Source organism: Coturnix japonica, chromosome 8, assembly GCF_054131305.1.
Source record: "Coturnix japonica strain WE chromosome 8, WE-NBRP24, whole genome shotgun sequence".
In the NCBI taxonomy this organism is placed as follows: domain Eukaryota; kingdom Metazoa; phylum Chordata; class Aves; order Galliformes; family Phasianidae; genus Coturnix; species Coturnix japonica.
Window position 1 is genome coordinate 27318639 of NC_140670.1, and position 19338 is coordinate 27337976.

At 38.7% G+C, this 19338-nt stretch overlaps 1 protein-coding gene across 2 annotated transcripts in view; it reads right to left on the bottom strand.

The window, feature by feature from the left end:
* The window catches only part of GFRA1 (GDNF family receptor alpha 1), a 144114-nt gene that overhangs the window by 54619 nt on the left and 70157 nt on the right, over positions 1-19338 (bottom strand). For both annotated transcript variants that reach the window (XM_015867420.3, XM_032445523.2), the window contains one exon: positions 535-874. In XM_015867420.3, coding sequence (XP_015722906.2) covers positions 535-874 — 340 coding nt within the window. The remainder of the gene's footprint in view (positions 1-534; positions 875-19338) is intronic.

Sequence of the window (19338 nt, forward strand, 5' to 3'; positions counted from 1 at the left end):
AATTCCAAGCTTAAAATAGCAATGACAAGAAAGTGGGACATAGTCCCCTTTTCTTTCCACGAAGCAAAACCCTGCAAGGAATCTGTGTATTCTGACCATATGCAAAGTCCTTCATGTGGCTTGCATCCACTGTTAATCAAGCTTACATGCAAGGTAACAATGACAATACATCCCTTTATAATGAATAATTCTATTTCCACCTGGCTGCTAATAGGACATAAAAATAACGTTGAGATATCATTTCATAGAGACACCTAATTAAAATGTTTCCAACAGAAATCTGTGAAAATTAAACCAGGCATTTAACGATTCTTCCATAACGAGAGGGAGTAGCTGTGAGCAGTTTTGAAGAAGGCACACACTGTAACCAGATGCAGGCTTTTGTCACACTTAAAGATGTCAAAGACTTTTGCTGCCTTCCCCAACTCCTACTGCCTAGTGGACATTCTGACCCTCACTTCTGGTAAATACAGCAGTACCATAAAGTTCTCTCTGGCACCTCATTAATCACTCCCCTGCCATGTTCTATCTTACCTGCAGATGTAATTCTTCTTGCAGGATTCTTGTAAATTCAGGCAGTTTGGTTTCTCCCTGTCCTCATATGAACACACAGGAACAATAGTCTGCCGCCTCCTTTCTGTACAGGCTACGTCTCGACAGGAGCAGAAGAGCATCCCGTAGCTGTGCTTTGGGGGAACTTTGTCAAAAAATAGCCGGAGGGCCTTATGACACTTCCGCTTGTTACAGATTTCATTAGACGTGCTGCTGGTGCAGGGGGTTATGTAAGCAGATCTGAACCTCTTGCAGGTATCATTTAGGTTACAAGCTTTTGCTGCATCCAAGCAGTTGTTCCCCTTTGAAAGTACTGGCTCCACTAGAAAAAACAACACAACAGCAGTAAGAAATGTGACACATTCATATTGTGTTTTGATGTTTGTGTTTATTTCATCGCGTTAATGAGACCCTGATTATATATTTTATACATGCAAACAAATTCAGTGCCTGAGACCATTCCTTATGTTTCTAAAGGCAGAATCATAGAACCATTAAGGTTGGAAAAGGCCACTAAGTTCATCTAGTCCAACCATCAAATGGTAATGGCTTAATGAATGATCGAGAGCACAGGCACATGTTACAATCAAAGTGCCAATGTGTGAACGATGACTACACCAGGAAGCTGCACTTCATCTTCTTTGCAGCTGACATCCAAGTTGAAAATTGGGTAGGTCTTGGCCTCACTTAAATGCCATTACACTGGTAAATTGGAAGGGATACATGTGGCCCATTGCACAAGAACTCAGTGGGATTCTTAAGGCTGGTTTTGGAAAGAAGTTACTCTCCTAATTTTTTTCTTCAAAACTATAACTGATATTCAGCATCTACACCAAGAAACAACATTTGAACGTAATTTAGGTACTCTGCAAAATGTGAAAGCCACATGCCTGATACCACAGTTTCTGAGGTATATAAGCAGCCAACACAGACAGCAAGGCAAACAGTGCAGCCCCACTATTGCAGGAGCTCTGACCAAGAGACTTTCATGAGATCTGTAGATGCCACCTGAACCCTGAGTTTTATGAAGATGTGAGTTTTAAATCTGACACAGAATTAACAAGTCATAGTGAAAGAAACATTTTAATACCGGGATTCTCTTTCCCTTGTACACATGCATGCACATGCACACACTATAAGTTAGAGAGAAAAAAATTAAACTCAGATAAAAGATTATAATTACGCATTTAATTTTGCAATACATTATCCACATATTAAAATCCAACATATGCTTTGCTTGAAAATGAAGGCAACTGGCATTAGAGCGCAAAATTCAATTAAGAATAATCATAATGTTGCTTTGGATAATGGGAATGCCAACACCACAGATCCAAGAAGATACATTAATTTCCCCCTGCTACAGTATTTGCAAGCTGAACAAAATATCGAAGACACTGCATCAATCTTTTAGGAGGGATGGACAAAGGTAAAACGTTTAAAACAAGACCTAATGCTCGAAGGATCTCTTCAAAAAACATTTTACTTTAGATCTGCTACCTTTTCCCAAAAGCTCAGTCCAAAGCCTTCCTACAACTCAGTGCTATTCCTCTCCATTCTCCCACCATTCTGCCCCATTCCCTGATCAGGACACCAATCTCTTCTCTTTCTTCATGGCTATAAGGATGGGGCAGCAAGGCTGACACAGTGCATGGAGCTGCTGCATTCCCTTGAACCAGTGGTGCCTGAGATTGTGGCCATGGATGCCACTATGTGTATATATTACCTGCTACTATCCCATGCATCTAAGACAGCCAGAAACAACCCAACATTTAAGGAAAATCCACAATATTTGTTTTTCACTCTAACAACATGCTGTAACTACATTCAGTGTGTTCATACATTTTGTCATTTCTGTATTTAATATTCACACCAACCTTTCCCACACCCAGCTTCCCGCACAAGCAGCTGTACATTTCTGCTTATCTCCACACGTTACATTATAAACATACAACATTTGACTATAAATTAACAGCCATGCACTTCTTATAATAGCATCTACCAGTTTAAGTTAAACCAGATGCAGAAGAGATGAGATACCCAAATAGAAACCTCTGATAAGATTGTAAGACTTTTACATATAATTACATTTTATTAACTTATAACTATAATATTAACTATGAACTCTCCAAGTTTCTTCCCTGTGATACAGTCTATAGAATTATATGTTTGGTACAAATATAATTACTATGTAATCTGCAGGGCATATAATTATGCAATATATGAATAGTGCATGCTAATTACTGTGTGATTGCAGAGTAATTACATGGTTGTTTGTGCCTGGGAGTCAACTGCTGAATTCCACTCTTTAAAATCAGATTCTGTGGAAGAGCTCTAAATGGGGCACATCAATGCAAACAGACATCAACTTACTGTGTGGTGTTACATTATGAAGCATTATCTACCACACACACACACATACAAAGCAAGATGTAATAAAGCATTTATTTGCTAATAATCATATACACTTTTGCCATTTAAGGCTGGACTCAGTAGCAAATGCTGCTAAAACATTAAAAAGTGCTGTGAATATGAATACCTCAAAAATCAGCAAGGACAAATTAATGAAGCATTCAGAAAAATAGAGCATAAGCCGAATTCACTGACAGAACCAACAGCAGTGAATGCTACCTTGCAGGAAAGCTGAAATACTGGCCAAGTGTTCATACAGAACAGCAGTGCTCAGTCATATCTTTCATATAACTTATACCCAAGAATTGCATTCCTGTGTGAACTCTGAGCATGGATCATGTTTTCTGTTTTTCATTTGTCTTTAAATACCCCTGGCTCTAGCTTGCCGCTTGCTTCCTCTATTTTGATCCATATGTCTCCAGCTATTGTTTCTGGTGTATTTATCATCACATTATACAGTTTATTTCTACCTTTTATAACCAAGACTAATGCAAAGCACATAAGAAATCTACACCAACTGCACTTGAATTAAATGAGACTGTCTAAACTTCTCATTAGTGCCAGCTTCTCCCAAGCTTTTAAATCATGTTTTAACACAACTTACCATCCAGAACACATTTTCTGCTTTATTTTTATTGAAGAAGTACAATGTGATTATTCTTAAGTCCTGTGGTAGCTACAAACAGTTAACAGGATTGAGAATGTTCATGAGGATTACTTACCCAGCAGTAATATATAAAGTCAAAATTTCACCCAGCTTCTGTTCTGCCAAGCTTAAATTATTAAGACAGGCAGAAGTTTGGCTCTCACTAGGTACTGACTAAGTTAGGAGCTAATGGATGTAATCCAGAGCTTCTTTTCCTGCCAGTGTCCCTCGGGAAAGGTCTGTGTAAGATCTTTTTTCAGTTCCGCCTCTCCTGGGGCATTTGGGTAAGGATGGAAGGCAGTCAGACCACAACCTGGGACAAGTGAAGCTTCCTGCCTGCTGCATTTTCTCACTGAGAGCTTCCCCTGTTTCAGGTCAGCTTTGCCTCAGGTCCTTTGTGGAAATCTGTGCCAATCCATGCAGTTCTCATCTCCTGCCAAATCCCTGCAGAGTCCCAGGTAAGCCACTTCCAGCCTTGTAAGTGATGCCCTGTGCTGCCTATGTGTGAGGCACTGGTCCACACACGCAGCCAGCAATGATCATCCCAGAGATCACCAGAGCCATTAGCAATAGCAGCTCAGAGCACCAGCCTGCTGCAGCGCAAGGAATCACAGCAAAACAACCAGAGCCAGGAGCCTAGGTGAGAAAGCCGCCCCCCACAAACAAGGAGTAAGGATGCCTAAACACACTCTCCTACCTGGCTGCTTGATGCATAATGAGCACAGAAGCTCTGGGGCAGCAACAAAGGGCTGAGAGATCCTAACTTATATCCATGTGGACCACCATTTTCCAGACATTCTACTGCACCTTGAACATTTGCGTACAAGGTGAGATGCTTTCTGGCATATTTTAATGATGGGCCCTGCATTATAGTAAAAGCTGCAACCACTTCAACATTTCTTGCTTCCCAAAATTCCCCACCCTGTCCCATCATTTTTATGACTGCAGCAGTTCTGAACTCAACCCCTCATTCAGACCTGTATAAAACAACAGAAAGAAGCCAAATGCTTTTAACCAGAGATATTCCTAAACTTTTAATAGGGCTTCCTATGCCCTGTGTGATGTTCCTTATGATTTGCTCTCTTTCAAGATCTTTCATCTCTCCTGCATTTCCATTTCCATTTCAGTTCTGCACCTACTAAGCCTTTGGCTCTCTCCTCAACCCTACGGTATGTTGCACACAAAGGGATTCTCAGAGGATACTGGGAGCTTATTCATGCTCTCATTACATGGTAGGATAGAAGGTCTATGACTTGTTCTACAGCACTCATGTTAAACAGCAGAACAGACACAATTTTCAATTTTCTTACAGTACATAAAAAGCTATTTACTGAGGTTGCTTTTAAAAGTACAATTACTATTTGCAAGTAATTAGTATTAGTAGGCTTTCTGGGATATTTAGCGAGGGGAGTGCTGTAAAGAGAGATGTAAAAGTTAATGTGATGGAAGACAAAATTGCAAAGGGATAGAGGTGACCATGTGGGTATGGGTCTACTCTAAAGCAGATGCAGAATGTTGCCTAGAGGAACCAAAAACTGACCTGGATAAGGAGGAGAAACATGATCCCAATTTAATGGAAGTGCTGCTATGGGCTTTGTAAGAAAAGCAAATTAAACACACAAAGAAAACATGGGCAATATTGTTATCTGTGTCTCACTTGATTCAAATGAATTGCCCTTTCCTTGAACAGATTATTTTTGATCCCAAATCAAAGCCCTGCAGAGATCATGAACATAGCTTAGTGTGAACTAAAATACACAATCAAAACTTTACTCAGATACCATGTTCTGTGCCCAAAGTCTTTCTTCAGAAAGACCTGCCCTTTGTTTTTATGAAAGATCATTGGTACATCGTAAGTCAAGATCTTGAGACCTGCCTTCCTTCACATGGGTAATCAGAACCACTCTTCTCATTTCCCATAAGTATTCTCAAACCACCTTACTGTGGGTTATTCTCGGGAAGGTGCACAGGAAACAGCACATACTGCAAACACCAGAGACAGCATGATGCTTCAGCCTCAGAAGAGCTCTCCTTGGGAGGCAGATTGCTGGCTCTGGCCAGTGCCCACGAGAGTTATTTCTCTTACAAATGCAATGACTGGAAACCCATACTCCCTCCCTGAAGATGACTGCCTTAATTGCAAGGCTGCAGAGACATGATCCTGCTTGCATTTTCTTCATCTAATCACTTAAAAAACAACAACAACAACAAAGTAGTCCTTTTTACAGCAATTCCTCCTCTTTCTATTCCATGGGTTTCCCTCCAAGGCTCTGTGAAAACCTACAGAGTACAGACCACAGACCTGCTTCCTCAAAGACTGTTCTGATCACTACCTCAATGAATAAAGCACCCTGACATCTTCTGCTAGGTGCCCTGCTAATGCAGACTGAGTCCTGCTCAGTTCTCCCAGTAAGCTGCCTGTTCCCAGGAGCAGACACTGCTTGCTGCACACATAGATGCACCTGCTGCCCAAGGCTCCAAATCCAGCTCCTCAGGTCCAAGGACTTGCAAACACACTGCCGTTTCTGTACTTTCTGTTGTCTATGTAGGTGCAACTTTGTTGCTGTAGTAGTTTTATACAAAATATCCTGTGAAAATATCCATGCTGTATGTGCTGTTCTATATTGTCTCTTCTCACCAGTGGACAGGCTCTAACACCTAGCAAGACTTGTCTATTTAGAGTTAGATCCTGCTACATTCATTGGCCACTTCCTGGTGCAATGATAAAGACCTCAAAATAAAACTCCTATGCCAGATATGAAACAGGGAGGAAATAATGACTGAAGAGTTTCTCTGGTACTTCTATCTTCTCTGGGAAGGAACAGGGAGCAGATAACTCCACAGTGGCTAAAGCCCAAACAGTTGGCTGAGATACATTTACTCCAACACACAGGTTATGAAAGAGGAAATTCCTGAAAGCCTATAAAAAACTGATTCAAGATTTTGTTCCAGGAGAGCTGGGAGGGAGAGGAAACCCTGCTCCTCAACACAAATAACATTGTGGTTGGCTGCTTAAATTCTTTCTGTCTTCACTCACACAAACATCCTGATCTATCACCTTTCATTTCTACTACAAATGCATGAAAGGTAATACCAGGATTCCTATTTTTTTTATGTGGATGGCGGCTTTGCATTATACTCACGCCAGCATACTTAAATCAATTTTATTCAGTGGAGCTATTCTGAATTTTCAATAATCTAAGTTTCAAGAATTCTGTTTTTAATGCTACTTTTACTTCTGTCCAAAGTATGTCACGTCGAAAGCAGAAATGCATGAACAAAATCTCAAGCTGCTGAACAGAGGCAGCTAGAAACAGACCCAGACACTGTTTCTTACATTACTGCACCAAAGATTTCAGTTCTACACTAAAGAGTTGTAGAGTGTAAAGGTCTTTTTAATGTACCTACATTGCACTATCACTAAGGATGGATTACGCGTGACTGGGACCATATACAGGATATACTTCTTTTGTGGAGCAGAGATCTGCAGTCATTCCATATACAATTCATGCTCTGTGTCGAGTCAGAGGCTGGTTTTGTGATAGGGAAGGCTATCGCCACGGTTTCAGCTGAGTTCTTCTAATTAATTTCCCTTTGAAATATTCACAGCGGAACTGTGTTACTGCAAATGCTCTCATGTTATACTGCTCAGTAGTTTATTATTAGCTAGATAGTAAGTTAACAGAATTGGAAGGAACTAGCACATACAGAAATACAGCGTAAAACTGTGAAAATATTCAAACCTACACGGTTGCCATGAGAAGTGATTTACTGCGTGCAGTTCTCAAGACACAGTGAGGGACTGTTTACCAAAGTCATGCCAATTTACAGGGCAACTTTCAGCATTTCTTTTTATTACTGCAGAATTGAATTCACAACTTGTTTCCTCTTTTCCTTGGACTTGATTAATTACCGTGTTAACATAACTACTATTCTCCTGCTTATAATGGGCTCCCTCTAAAGTGCTGCCCCAGCAAAATAAGCCAAGAGAAAGCTTCTAGCTCCTTGCTCTAGTATTGCAATCCTTTCTAATCTCACTATTTTTCAAATTTATGTTCCATTCCAATAAAGCCCGTGTGAATATTATAGCAAATCAGATAATACAAGGTTACGACCCTTGTAATTGATCCTTCAAGGTTCTTTTTGTCTTTTTTTCCAGTTGAAGTGGTAAAAATTACATTTGAATGTGCTTGTTGACACTCGAGAGTTCACTTTGTTGGTCATATACACTGTTTCCGAGAGATCACATTACATAATGATGTATTTCTAGTGCTTTGTTTCTTCTATACCTACAACCCCATTAAGCTGTGAGCAACCCCCCCGGGGCTGTAAGGCTACAAGTACCAGGGGGGCAATGCTCCTGTACTGTTCAGTGCCAGAGTAGATGAAGAGCATTATGTGAGGATTAAGGGTTAAACTTTAGCTACTATTTAAAAATCACATTGAGATAAATAAAATCGAAAGCTAACACTCCTTTTGGAAAAAAAATAAATACAGATTTGCACACACGCACAAACAGCATATGCACAGACTAGCAGTCAGTATTCTGCAGCAATGGTTTCTGTATCACATGACTGCTGGAATAAAGTGATTAATTGGACTGTCTCAGTAAATGCCATCATTAGACTTTTAATTAACCTTTTCAACCTCTCGCACCTTTTAGCTTTGTTATACATTAGATTTTTGCAGTTCTCTAGTTATTACGCTTGAACAAGCTTAAAACAATGCAAAGAAAAACAATTCAAACAGCTCTTACTGCTCTTAACAAGAAAATACCACTGATATTGTCATCAAAGGGGGAGTTGTAAATCAGATGGAGGACAGACATTCTGAACTCCATGGCTACGTTCCCACCTAATTTTTGTTTTGGCAGCACACTGTTATTTAATGGCTCTGGCTACCAGGAAACTAGCTTTTGAAAATTCTTCCTCAACCTAGTTATAATTACTCCATATAAATCATACAATGATCAATTATAATAATCTTAGGTTCATCCATTATTTAAGCTTAGCATTTGAATCTACACAGCAGGAGTGCAGGAAATTCCAAAATCCTCTCTCTGCTCGCTAACAACTGCTTTTTTCCTGAAGTATTGCCAGCTACTGCAAAGAAGGGGCCAGATATGCCCTCAGCTGTAACACAGAACCTTGAAACAATAACAGATTTCAGATGAGAAAAGGTTTTTGGCCCCAAATAAAATAAGTTTTTCTAACCACACTTCATACCTGTTGTTGAAGATAAAATCACCATGAGGTTTTGCTTTCTATACACTCGTGCACCAAATCAGAGTCTTACAGTTATACACACTGAAAGCCCAGTGTACATGAAGATGGCCTAGATTTTTCATATGTATACGCATGCAGATACACTTATAGATACTCCTTTATATGAACATAAAATGTTTCAATACTATTTGGTTTCATGTCACATTTCAGAAGAAATTTACATATACATTTATTAGTAAGCATGAGAAAAAAATGCAAATTTTCTTGCTTTACTTAAGGCATTTTATTTATGACTTCTACGCTCAATGTAAGGGGAAAAATATGTCTGATAGAAGGAAAAAAGCTACTAAAAACAAATGAACCTCCACAAAGGCCCAAGCCAAACTTCCAAATATTTTACAGAAGAAGACTTAAAAACTAGATTTCAAACTAGTGACAGGAATTTTTAGACATATCATTGCAATTACTTAACTGTACACCGACCACACACAATATTAAGCTGCTGAATATTACTTTCCAGTAGCTTGTCCTATTTCAATTTTACCCATTAAATATGCTATAAAACGTAAGAGAAAATGTATCGAGAAGCCCAATGTTTTGAAATTTTCCAATGCCTTTTTTAGTGTTTTACTCACATGCCAAGAATTATCTTTGTGAAGAGAAACAGAAACTGGTGAGGGGTCTGGAGCACAAGTCTTACGAGGAGCAGCAGAGGGAGCTGAGATTGTTTAGTCTGGAGAAAAGGATGCTCAGAGGAGACCTTATTGCACCCTACAACTTCCTGAAGGGAGGCTATGATGAGGAGTGGTTTGGCTTCTTCTCCCAGGCAACAAACTGAGGAAATGGCCACAAGTTGTACCTGAGGAGGTTTAGGTTAGACATGAGGAAAAACTTTTTCTCTCAGAGAGTGGTCAGGCACTGGAATGGCTGCCCAGGGAGGTGGTAGAGCTGCCGTCCCTGGCAGTGTTCAACAGGCGTCTGGATGAGGAGCTACTTGATATGGTTTAGTGGCTTGTTGACAAAACTCCAGAGTGGAAACTGGAGTGGGACCTGGCTGACATTCAAAGGTCTCTCGCCACCTCAACTATTCACTTAATCTATTACCTGACCTGTTTATCAGTAACTGCACAGGCTCCACAAATAGCTATCCAGTACCTTTTTCCTGATACCTAATCAACCTATCGCATTTTGCAACCCAGTCCCACTATTTCTTTCTCAACTGTACCTCCACTCTCTTAGCAATGGCTTTTAATTTCTTGAAGACTGTCACACTCCCATTGCTTCACTCTCTTAATCTCTTCTTTGACAAACTATTCATTCTTTCTTCATAAATCATGTTTTCTAGATATCTAAACTTATTCTGTTTTATCCCTAGGTCTGATGTAAAATGGAGACTGCTAATAAATCCCATTCGCCAAGAGTTACCACTAGTGGTTGTGCTTAGGAGATTGCTACAGACAGACAAAACCTGTTAATTCAAGGGTTGCTGAAGCATAACTTACTCCAGCCTCAAGCAATACCAGCATAGGTAGGGATGGTTTACACACATTGACTGTCTACTGCAGGAGTATATATTAGCTTATCTATGACAGCAGCTTGCTCCTGATGGCTATAACCTGAAAAAAGGAGTCAAAGTACATAAAACCTTAGTAGAAAAATTATCCTGCTTATTCTACAGTATTATTCTTTTGGAAGGAAAATCAAGAGAGGACAGAAGACTGGAGAAGTGATTGTGAATCGAATCTGACAGCAGTAGCTGATGGGATAAATCAGGAAACACTGGAAAGTGGAAAGTGGGGAAAAGACTCTGGCATATGAAGCGAAAAGCTCTACCTACTCTAAAGCTTTCCTGCAGCTCCTATCCAGTAGACACGTATGTCCCTGCAGCTGTGGCAGAAGTACATTAGGACAAGTAAAAGACGAGACTAAAATATCATCGATATTATTGGTGAAAGCAGCAGCACCAGAAACAGGGCAGATGCTCAATTAGAGACAGCAGCAGTAGGGGTGGGGCAAAGGTTGCCATCGTGGCAGCAGAGAGAGCAATAGAGTCAGTGAAAAGCAAAAGTCACAGCAGCTGTGAGGGCACCGATTCACCCGCCTTTCCCTGTTGTTACTGGAAACCATTTGGGGTAGTTATCTGTCCTATCTACCAAACAATAACCTCATCCCGTTAATCCACCACCAGCTGCTCTTCTTTTCTCTACCAGTTGGTCCCAATGCTACTCTGTTGAATAGAAATAAATGCACCACAATGGGAAGACAGCAGCCTTGGTAACTCTCGTCTATTCACGGGGTCAATGTGGATCAGCTTCAGGAAGCTTACATAAGCTGCAGTCACTGAGCTGCTGCTCACTTAAGTCTTAACACTCATTGCTGATACTTCAAAAGCCAATGATCAAGAAGTGTGCACTGAGGCAGGTGCACTTAATGGAACAGAGGAAATAGGATACTTTGGAAATAAGTAACTTAAATGATACTGACTTACAGATTTAATAATGTTAATAATGGTCACTATCCTAGTGTGCGTGCAGAAGATAAAGCAGTACAAAATGAAGGTAAGGCAGCTGTGTATGATGTATGTCACTTACCTACGTGCAACTGAGGGTTTATTAACTAGGAATCATTATGTTATTTAATAAATTAGACCACAGCATTCCCTACTGTCTACTCTAGATCCCTTTCACTTCCATTTATGCCATATATGGTGTGTGATATCTGCTCCCTTCTGTTTTGCCTCCAGTATCCCTTTCCCCAGTTCTCTGCTGAGGTTCTCCATGAGCTAGTCAGGTTTACATTACCATCTTTAACACATCTCTAACTCTTCTAATTTTTCGTATGTATACTGTGTAGTTCTTCCTGGAGGGAAAAAATAAAAAAGAAAACCATATAAAAAAAGGAAAGCAGGAAATCTAATGATTTTAACTTCATGGCAACCACATCTCTTATTTGAGTTACAGCCCCCATGCTTGAGTTATTAGTTACACAGTATCTGGTCCAAAGGCACGAAACACCATGCTTCAACTTCCATTTTATTCAATAAACTCTGGATCAAGGTTCAATAAATTCTGGTTTTATGCCCCAATCCAGCCTGTCTTTTAGACCCATTTAAATCAACTTAAGCATCTGAGTATGTGCTATCATGAATGAGACATCTACTTATACTCTCCTTGACTGCATTTTTAACTCTAAAACACATGTAAAATACACGGGCTTTTATTTAATGTACCTGTTTACAAATGCATGAATGCAAATATACGTAGGAGTCATGCAAAAAGAGGTGAAAGAGAAAACCTCCTAATGAATGAGGACTGAAGCTAAGGTGAATGACAACATCATTCATATTTAAATAGTTTAATTCATTCAGAGTCACTCCATACGTATACAGGCACTACTGAACTGCAGCCAGATCTGGAGTGGGGAATCACAGCCATCCAGTACCAGTAATGCTGCCCAAGAGACACTGGGTAAATTCAGAGAAGGGATGAAGCAAGAGCATATAATCCTCCTGTAACCAGAACTACAACATTCACCAAGATCAGTATTTTATGTTGTGGTGTTTTTTTCAGCATTAACACACCTAATCAGGCAAAAAGAGCTACTGCTGCCAGGAATTCAGACTGTGACTCTGACAATATCACGGCTCCCATCCTACTGGGACACTCACACAGTATTGACTTCAATGTCTGGTTGTGAAACACCAATCACCCGTATTAACAATATTAATCACATCCACTTTACTTGGGCTACAGCCAGTACAGTGTTGCTGAGACAGCAATTGTACAGACAGTGTGCTATATTTGCACAGCAGTGGTTAAATGCCATTCCTCTGGAATATAACAGAGCACATCGGTCACTATCCAATGAGATAACACAGAGACTACAGCTCTCTGAATCCTCTTGCATAAAACATGTCTTTAGTTTAGGGCAGTTGCTCTGATTTTCTGAGCGTCACTGAAGCCATTCAGGATGGGTGAACCATGGTTATTTCTCTATGAAAATGCTGATGCTTAACTAGACTGAGCAGAAAACCTTGGCAAGTTTCCATTTCCCATTTTTTCTACTTTCTTTTCCTTGAGGAATGAAATCAGTAGCACTGAGAAAAATCCTGGCAGACAGTTCAAGTACTTAGAACTTGTATCCCTCATAAGCAGGCTGAGACAGATTTTCTTCTCAGTTCTGTTGGAGATGGGAGAATAACAACACCCTATGCAGATACGCTGTTTGTTTCCAAGTGCATTTACACACATCTTCATCTCATCAAAACTAAAAAGGAGTTCGCATATAAACCTTTTGTTTACTGTCACAGTACAGTGTGGTTTTTTTTCTTTTGAATATAGTTACAAATGCCTACATTTAATTAAACAAATAGTAGCAAGATGAAAGCCTGTGAGCTTAATTAAAGATGCATCTTGAGGCTACAATGTTCTAAAATTATTGTGTGGCCTGAAAAAGATATGAAATGGTAAAGAAAACTCCTCAACCCACAGAACAAGCACAAAACACTGAGGAGAGACTAGAACATCCAAATTCACTACACATTGAATAGCAGCATGTACTTAGGGCATATGCATGTGCATTTATACATCAGCAACAACTCTTGCTCTCTGAGGCCCTCATACAGCCGTGATCATTTTGCACATACAACTAAGTGTACATCTGATACCATATTTTACTCTGAAATCCAAAAACATGGGGGAAAAAAGATTAAGAATGCGATTGAAATCAACACTAGAACTTCAAATAAAATGAATCATGATTAGCTGCTAAAGCTGAAATGATGGAGAAAGGAGAAATATTCACAGTACCACAGTGTACGAGTAAATAAATTAAGTACAAAAGTTCCACATATTTGACATTTGAAGAACAAAACTATCCATCAATGTCTTGGCACAGATCGATCAAACAGAATGCTACTGCCGAAAACCTAATAGTGTGATGGTAATAATGTAGCCATAAAACCTCTAGTCTGTAATTGACTGCTTCCACTTCAAGCTAACATGTCTAAAGGAGTGACTAATGTTCACCTTAAGATTTCACTCGCATTGCATGACAATCGGCTACACCTCACACTATTCTCTGAAGATTGCTCATGCTGGGTAACCGTCAAGGGACATAAGCCAGAGAAATAAGAGATGACTTAAATAAAGAAATTTATATAAAGACTGTATGATCATCTCAACTGAAAATACAGTTCCTCATTTGGTTGCAAAATACAATGCAATGCTCCAACCAAGACATTTCTAAAGTAGAAGGATCAGTTGTGACTCCACGAATGGCTGCAGTAAGGTTTAGTATTTCAAATATGTATTTAATCTTTGAGCAAAGTATAAAAAAGCACCAAAATTACAGTCTATATTACTTAAGTACTGAAAATATTTCTGAGAATTTACAGGTAGATTATATGCTTTGGTCAGATTTTCCTTTGATAGAGAGCATAATAATGCAATTTCTCTGAAAGTCAATAGCTAATTACTGTTATAAAACCAAACAGAGTTATATACTTCAATGACATGATATGTCTTTACAATTTACTTTTCTCATCTTGAAGAGCAGAATATCTTCAAGATAGCATTGGACAACACACAGATTACTTAGCTTGAATTCAGGAGTCTAAGATGAATTAAGCACATTTTTGTACATTTCAGAATGAAAAGCAATTGAAAAACTGAAGAATTAGGGGTTTTTTAGCTTATTGAAGTTGGGAATTTTAATTTCCTTTTTAAGTTTCACTGCAGAAAAAGATATATTTATAATTAAAATGTTTGGAACTCTCTAATGGACCATGAGTGTAAGTCAGATTGCTCTGTCGCCTTTGATATATACTTAAAGGTAATTGGCTAGTCTTAGTGATGTATTTTTAAAGAGCTACCTATTGATTAATAATGTTTCAGTATTAATATAACTGCTTCGTGTGGATTGAGAAATATCAATAGCAGAAGCCCATATTTATCCACAAATTAACTGGATATAGATCTGTATTTTTAAGCCAAATGGGGTGCATCCAGTCATTACTTTACAAGAGGAATATACAAAAGCTGTAACAATGAAGATTAAAGAAGAACTTGGTTTTTTATTTTAGCAGTATACAATGGATAAAGTTCATGCTTTTGTGCTCTTGCATAAATGAAGGATGAAAAAGCAGAAATCCCACCTGTGGGAACCTGCAACACAGTAGTTTTGTATTTTGAGGCCTTCTGCACCGATGCTAGACAAAATGAAGTACAAACTGAGGTGCTTTTCTTTTTTTATAATCCAGTTAGAAATTGATTAAACCAGTAAATGATGCTGTAATCCAATCCATATCGCCAGAGCTCTCACAGTGGTACTCATCTCACTGTCATCCAACAGGCTCCATAAGGACACAGAAGTCTGCTGATATAAAGTGATATTTGAAAATAATACTCTGGCCTGCATGTAATGAGTCACTGCAGAAATACATAACTGAACATGAAAAATGGCTTGTAGATGGGAATTCTCTAACTGAGACTGTAGTGTACATACATACAGAGAATGTAACCATGTGAGCAAAAAAGCTCATTTTAAGTTCCATAAGAAATGGTAGTAGAAAAGTGTTGTGCTTTTCTTGTGCTAATAATAATGAACAAATTCAGGAAATTCCCTTTATCAGATATTTTACTAAGCAGGTGAAACCTGCATTGTGCAATGAAGACCTAACAAGATTAGAGGAATTCAAGCTTGGAAGAGAGTGTAACAGCTACCCTGGTCATCTTCCTGTGGCAAACCAAAATGAGTCCATCATCTGCAAAATATTTTTCCATATATCTCATTACAGGGAATGCTACAGTCTCCAAAGTATTAGATCCAGTTATTCTTAAAGTTAGATTTCCTTAATATCCAACCTAAACATCACATACTACAATTCAGACCAATTGACAATTACCCTGTCACAGAGGATATTAGACTGCTTTGACATTTGTTCTTAATGAATCCACACTGACCCTCCTTATCACCTTACATCCCCAGGATGCTTTTAAATCAATTTTTTTTAATACTCTGTTCTATCATCTTTCCACGCACTGACTTTGGGAACCAGACTGCAATTCCCTGAGCCACTCTTTTCACTAGGTTTATTTTACTGATGGGGTGTGTGCGTGTATAGTTATATACACACATATTTATAGGTATATATTTATTTATTTTTAATAAGGCCAGTACTACCAGCACTATTAGTTTTTCCCCAGTCCTTTGGGACCTTCTCTTTCTTCTGTAAGTTCTCAAGGATAATTATAAATTGTTAAAAGACAGATTCAACTTGTTCAAGTGCACTACAGAGAATTTCATCAAGCATCTGGAGCATTTTCAGGCCATCAGAAGAACCAACCAACAAACAAACAAAAACCCTAAAGTTTCTTTATGGTTTTCTATTCAATAAAGAGTTGAACTTAAAGTCAAAAAGGAAATACAAACCTTTAATACTCTGTGCCACGTCACGTGGTAACAAACCATAATTTACAGGTCAAATATCTTAGAACTGTCTTCCTAAATTGCTTACTAAGTTATTTTGAATATTTTCAGATGAACTTCTGTAAGTAGATAGAAATAATTATTAAAGCCAGTAATCTTTTTCTCCTCCAATACATGGAGACCAATGAGGAATAAACAGACACAAGAAGTGAGCCCTAAGGCCTTTTTTGTTGGGTGTTTTTTTGTTTTGTTTTTTGATGCACTGGAGAATAAAATTAACTTTCACCTCTACTGAGAGGTTAACAAGAGACTTCTGGTGACTTAGTGTTACCAGAGCAGTGCAGAAAAGGAGGAGCATTCAGATAAATCTCTGAAAATAGACTGAAATGGAAGAAAGTTGGCCAAAATTGTATTAGTATTCTGTTTCATGTGAGATTGAATACACAAGTAGCCAGTCTTCCCATGCAAATTAACCAAAGTAATCTATGGCAACTCTAGAGCTTCAAAACCCCTCACAATGATCAAACAGTCCTTACTCAGGAGACCACAAAGCCAGCACAGTAGCCATCCATCCACCATCAGCTGCCCCCATCACCCTCTTACACTTGTACTGATCCACTAGAAGGAATAAAACAGTGACCTCCTGAATCTTAAATGCACAAAATAGCTCCCATTGTATCTTCCCAGGAAGGATGCTGGAATCTGTCAGTCTCTCTTCTGGACAGCATACAGGCAGCCAGTTTGAGCTAGGACAGTAGTGACTAGGGCTACAGCTACAGCAACGTGATACTGCTGAAGAAACACAGCAAATCCAAGTGGAGTCTTAGCAGTGGGAAACAAGACAGCACAAATAAAATTCTTGTCTGCCCACAGCGATAACTACAGGTACTACAGTGAAGATGGTCATGATCTACAGTTGACATGCAGCAAGAAAAGGACAGCTATGCTTTGCATTCTGTCCAGAAGAGAACTTTTCCACAGCATCTATCCTTAACAAACACAAACGGTTTGTTGAGCCTTACAGATAATATTAGGGTCTCTCCTAACTGTTCAGTAAAGTATGTGAAAGTAACTGGACTAGAGGAGCTAATCAGCACCCCAAGCACACAATGGAAGCCCTGCTATGGAGATAAGGCTGCTGGATGAGGCACTTTGTCCCTTCCTAATCAGTAATTCTTTTCAATGCAAATTAAAGTATTGGGATAGAGCTAATATGTTACAAAGGCTCCTAGATATCCCACCTCCTCAGAGTTTGTAAAAGCTTAGAATAAGCTCAGTAGCAGGGTATTCACTCCACGTTATGATAGACTAAGCCATCTTGATCCCACAGTTGGATCCCACAGGCTTCTGAAACAGTATGAGGAGGAAAAGGAAAGTCAAAGAAGCACAATGTATTATAATCCACTATTTACCGTGGGTCTGCATGTCCTGAATTGCAGTTACTGCAGGAAAAAACCTTACAGATTAGCTGTTTGAATGGAAACATAACTTTCACAAAATTTTCCTATTAATTTGCTTCCTAAGTATAACACTAAGGTGATTTTTGCCTTTTTAATTTTATTTATTTGTGAAGAATAAAATAATTTATCAGCTTTGCTAGTTTTCTTCATCCAATTACCTGGACAACATCTGTAACTCTAAGTTATTGATTGGACTGCTGATCTAAAAGCTCGGCTCCTACATAAAGGTTTCTACAAATGAAACGCTGCAAAGTAGGCTGTGAAGAAGCAGCACAGCACTGTATCAAATGAAGTTCAACATGTTCATGATTTCTTTTAGCTAATTGCAGAGGCACTTTATACTCTGCTATATTTTTATACAGTGAATGATTCTAAGTCACAACGACCCACCTAAAAACCCAAGTTAAGCAGATGGGTAAGAAACAATACAAACCCAAGCAATAACATCTAAAAAGAAAAGAAGAAAGGAAGAAAGGAAGAGAAAAAAAAAAAAAAAGCCATTAAACAAGCAGAGGAAGCTTTTACTAGGGTAAAGGGATAGGTCAAGTTGCTCAAAAAGGAAATATATGAGCAATTCAGTGTCTTTAAGTGTATCAGTAATTTTAAAGCATTTTCTTTCTTCTTCTTTTTTTCTTTTTTAAATATATACTGAAATGATTTATTCAGTACCTAAAAGCTCCTATATTTAAATGGACAATGAGTGACCACTCATTACTACCGAAAAACCAAGGTTCAAGGTTCATGACAAAAAATGCTATCTACCAGAAATTAATGATCCGAAAGGCTCTCATATATTTAAAATATATATTATCTTTCTGAACTTCCATCCAAGATTCCTCATTTCATTTTTGAGAAATTGCAGCAAATTAATCAGAATCTCCATCCATGGTTGAAAATATTTTTGCATAACAATGAAGTCATTACTCTTTTTATTTCTGTAAATTCCATGAGAGCAAGAAACAGAAGCACAATAAAAATCTTTTTTCATAACAGTTGATTAGAAAATATGGCCTGCAGAAAGCCTAGCTTTCTTTGCACTTTGCACATTAAGAATCCAAATATGTTACCAAAGCTGGGATTTTAACCCCCCACAGCTTTAACACAAAGAAGGACATTAATAAGATACAATTTAGATTTGCATTTTTTAATAAGCAAGGGGATCAAAGAAAATATGAATGCTGAAGGGATGTTAAATCATGTGCAAATTCAAACGTCAAGGTGTACTAAAGTATGAAGACACATCTGCTCCAAAGTAAGAGCAGTAAGGTTTTCCAGAAGTTGTGGTGAACTAAATGTCCTTTATGAACTGCAGTTACTGCAGAACTAGAATTAGGTGCAGTTTGCTTGCACCTAATGCATCTCAGAGAGCAGCAGTTGCATTCAAGCTGCACCAAATATTTCAGGGACATGCGTAATTCCCATGGCTGATCGCAAATCAGCAGGGCTGCTGGAGGACCAGCAAAGAAAGGATTAATCTTTCTAATAAACCTCGCGCTGTTCTCATTAAAGACTTTGGTCTTATTCTACAGGAGAATATGAGTATCCTGAATATCTATTTTCACTCCAACATAGGGATGCAGCAGCTCATTAAGAGAGCCACGACGCTGAATTCTTCTGG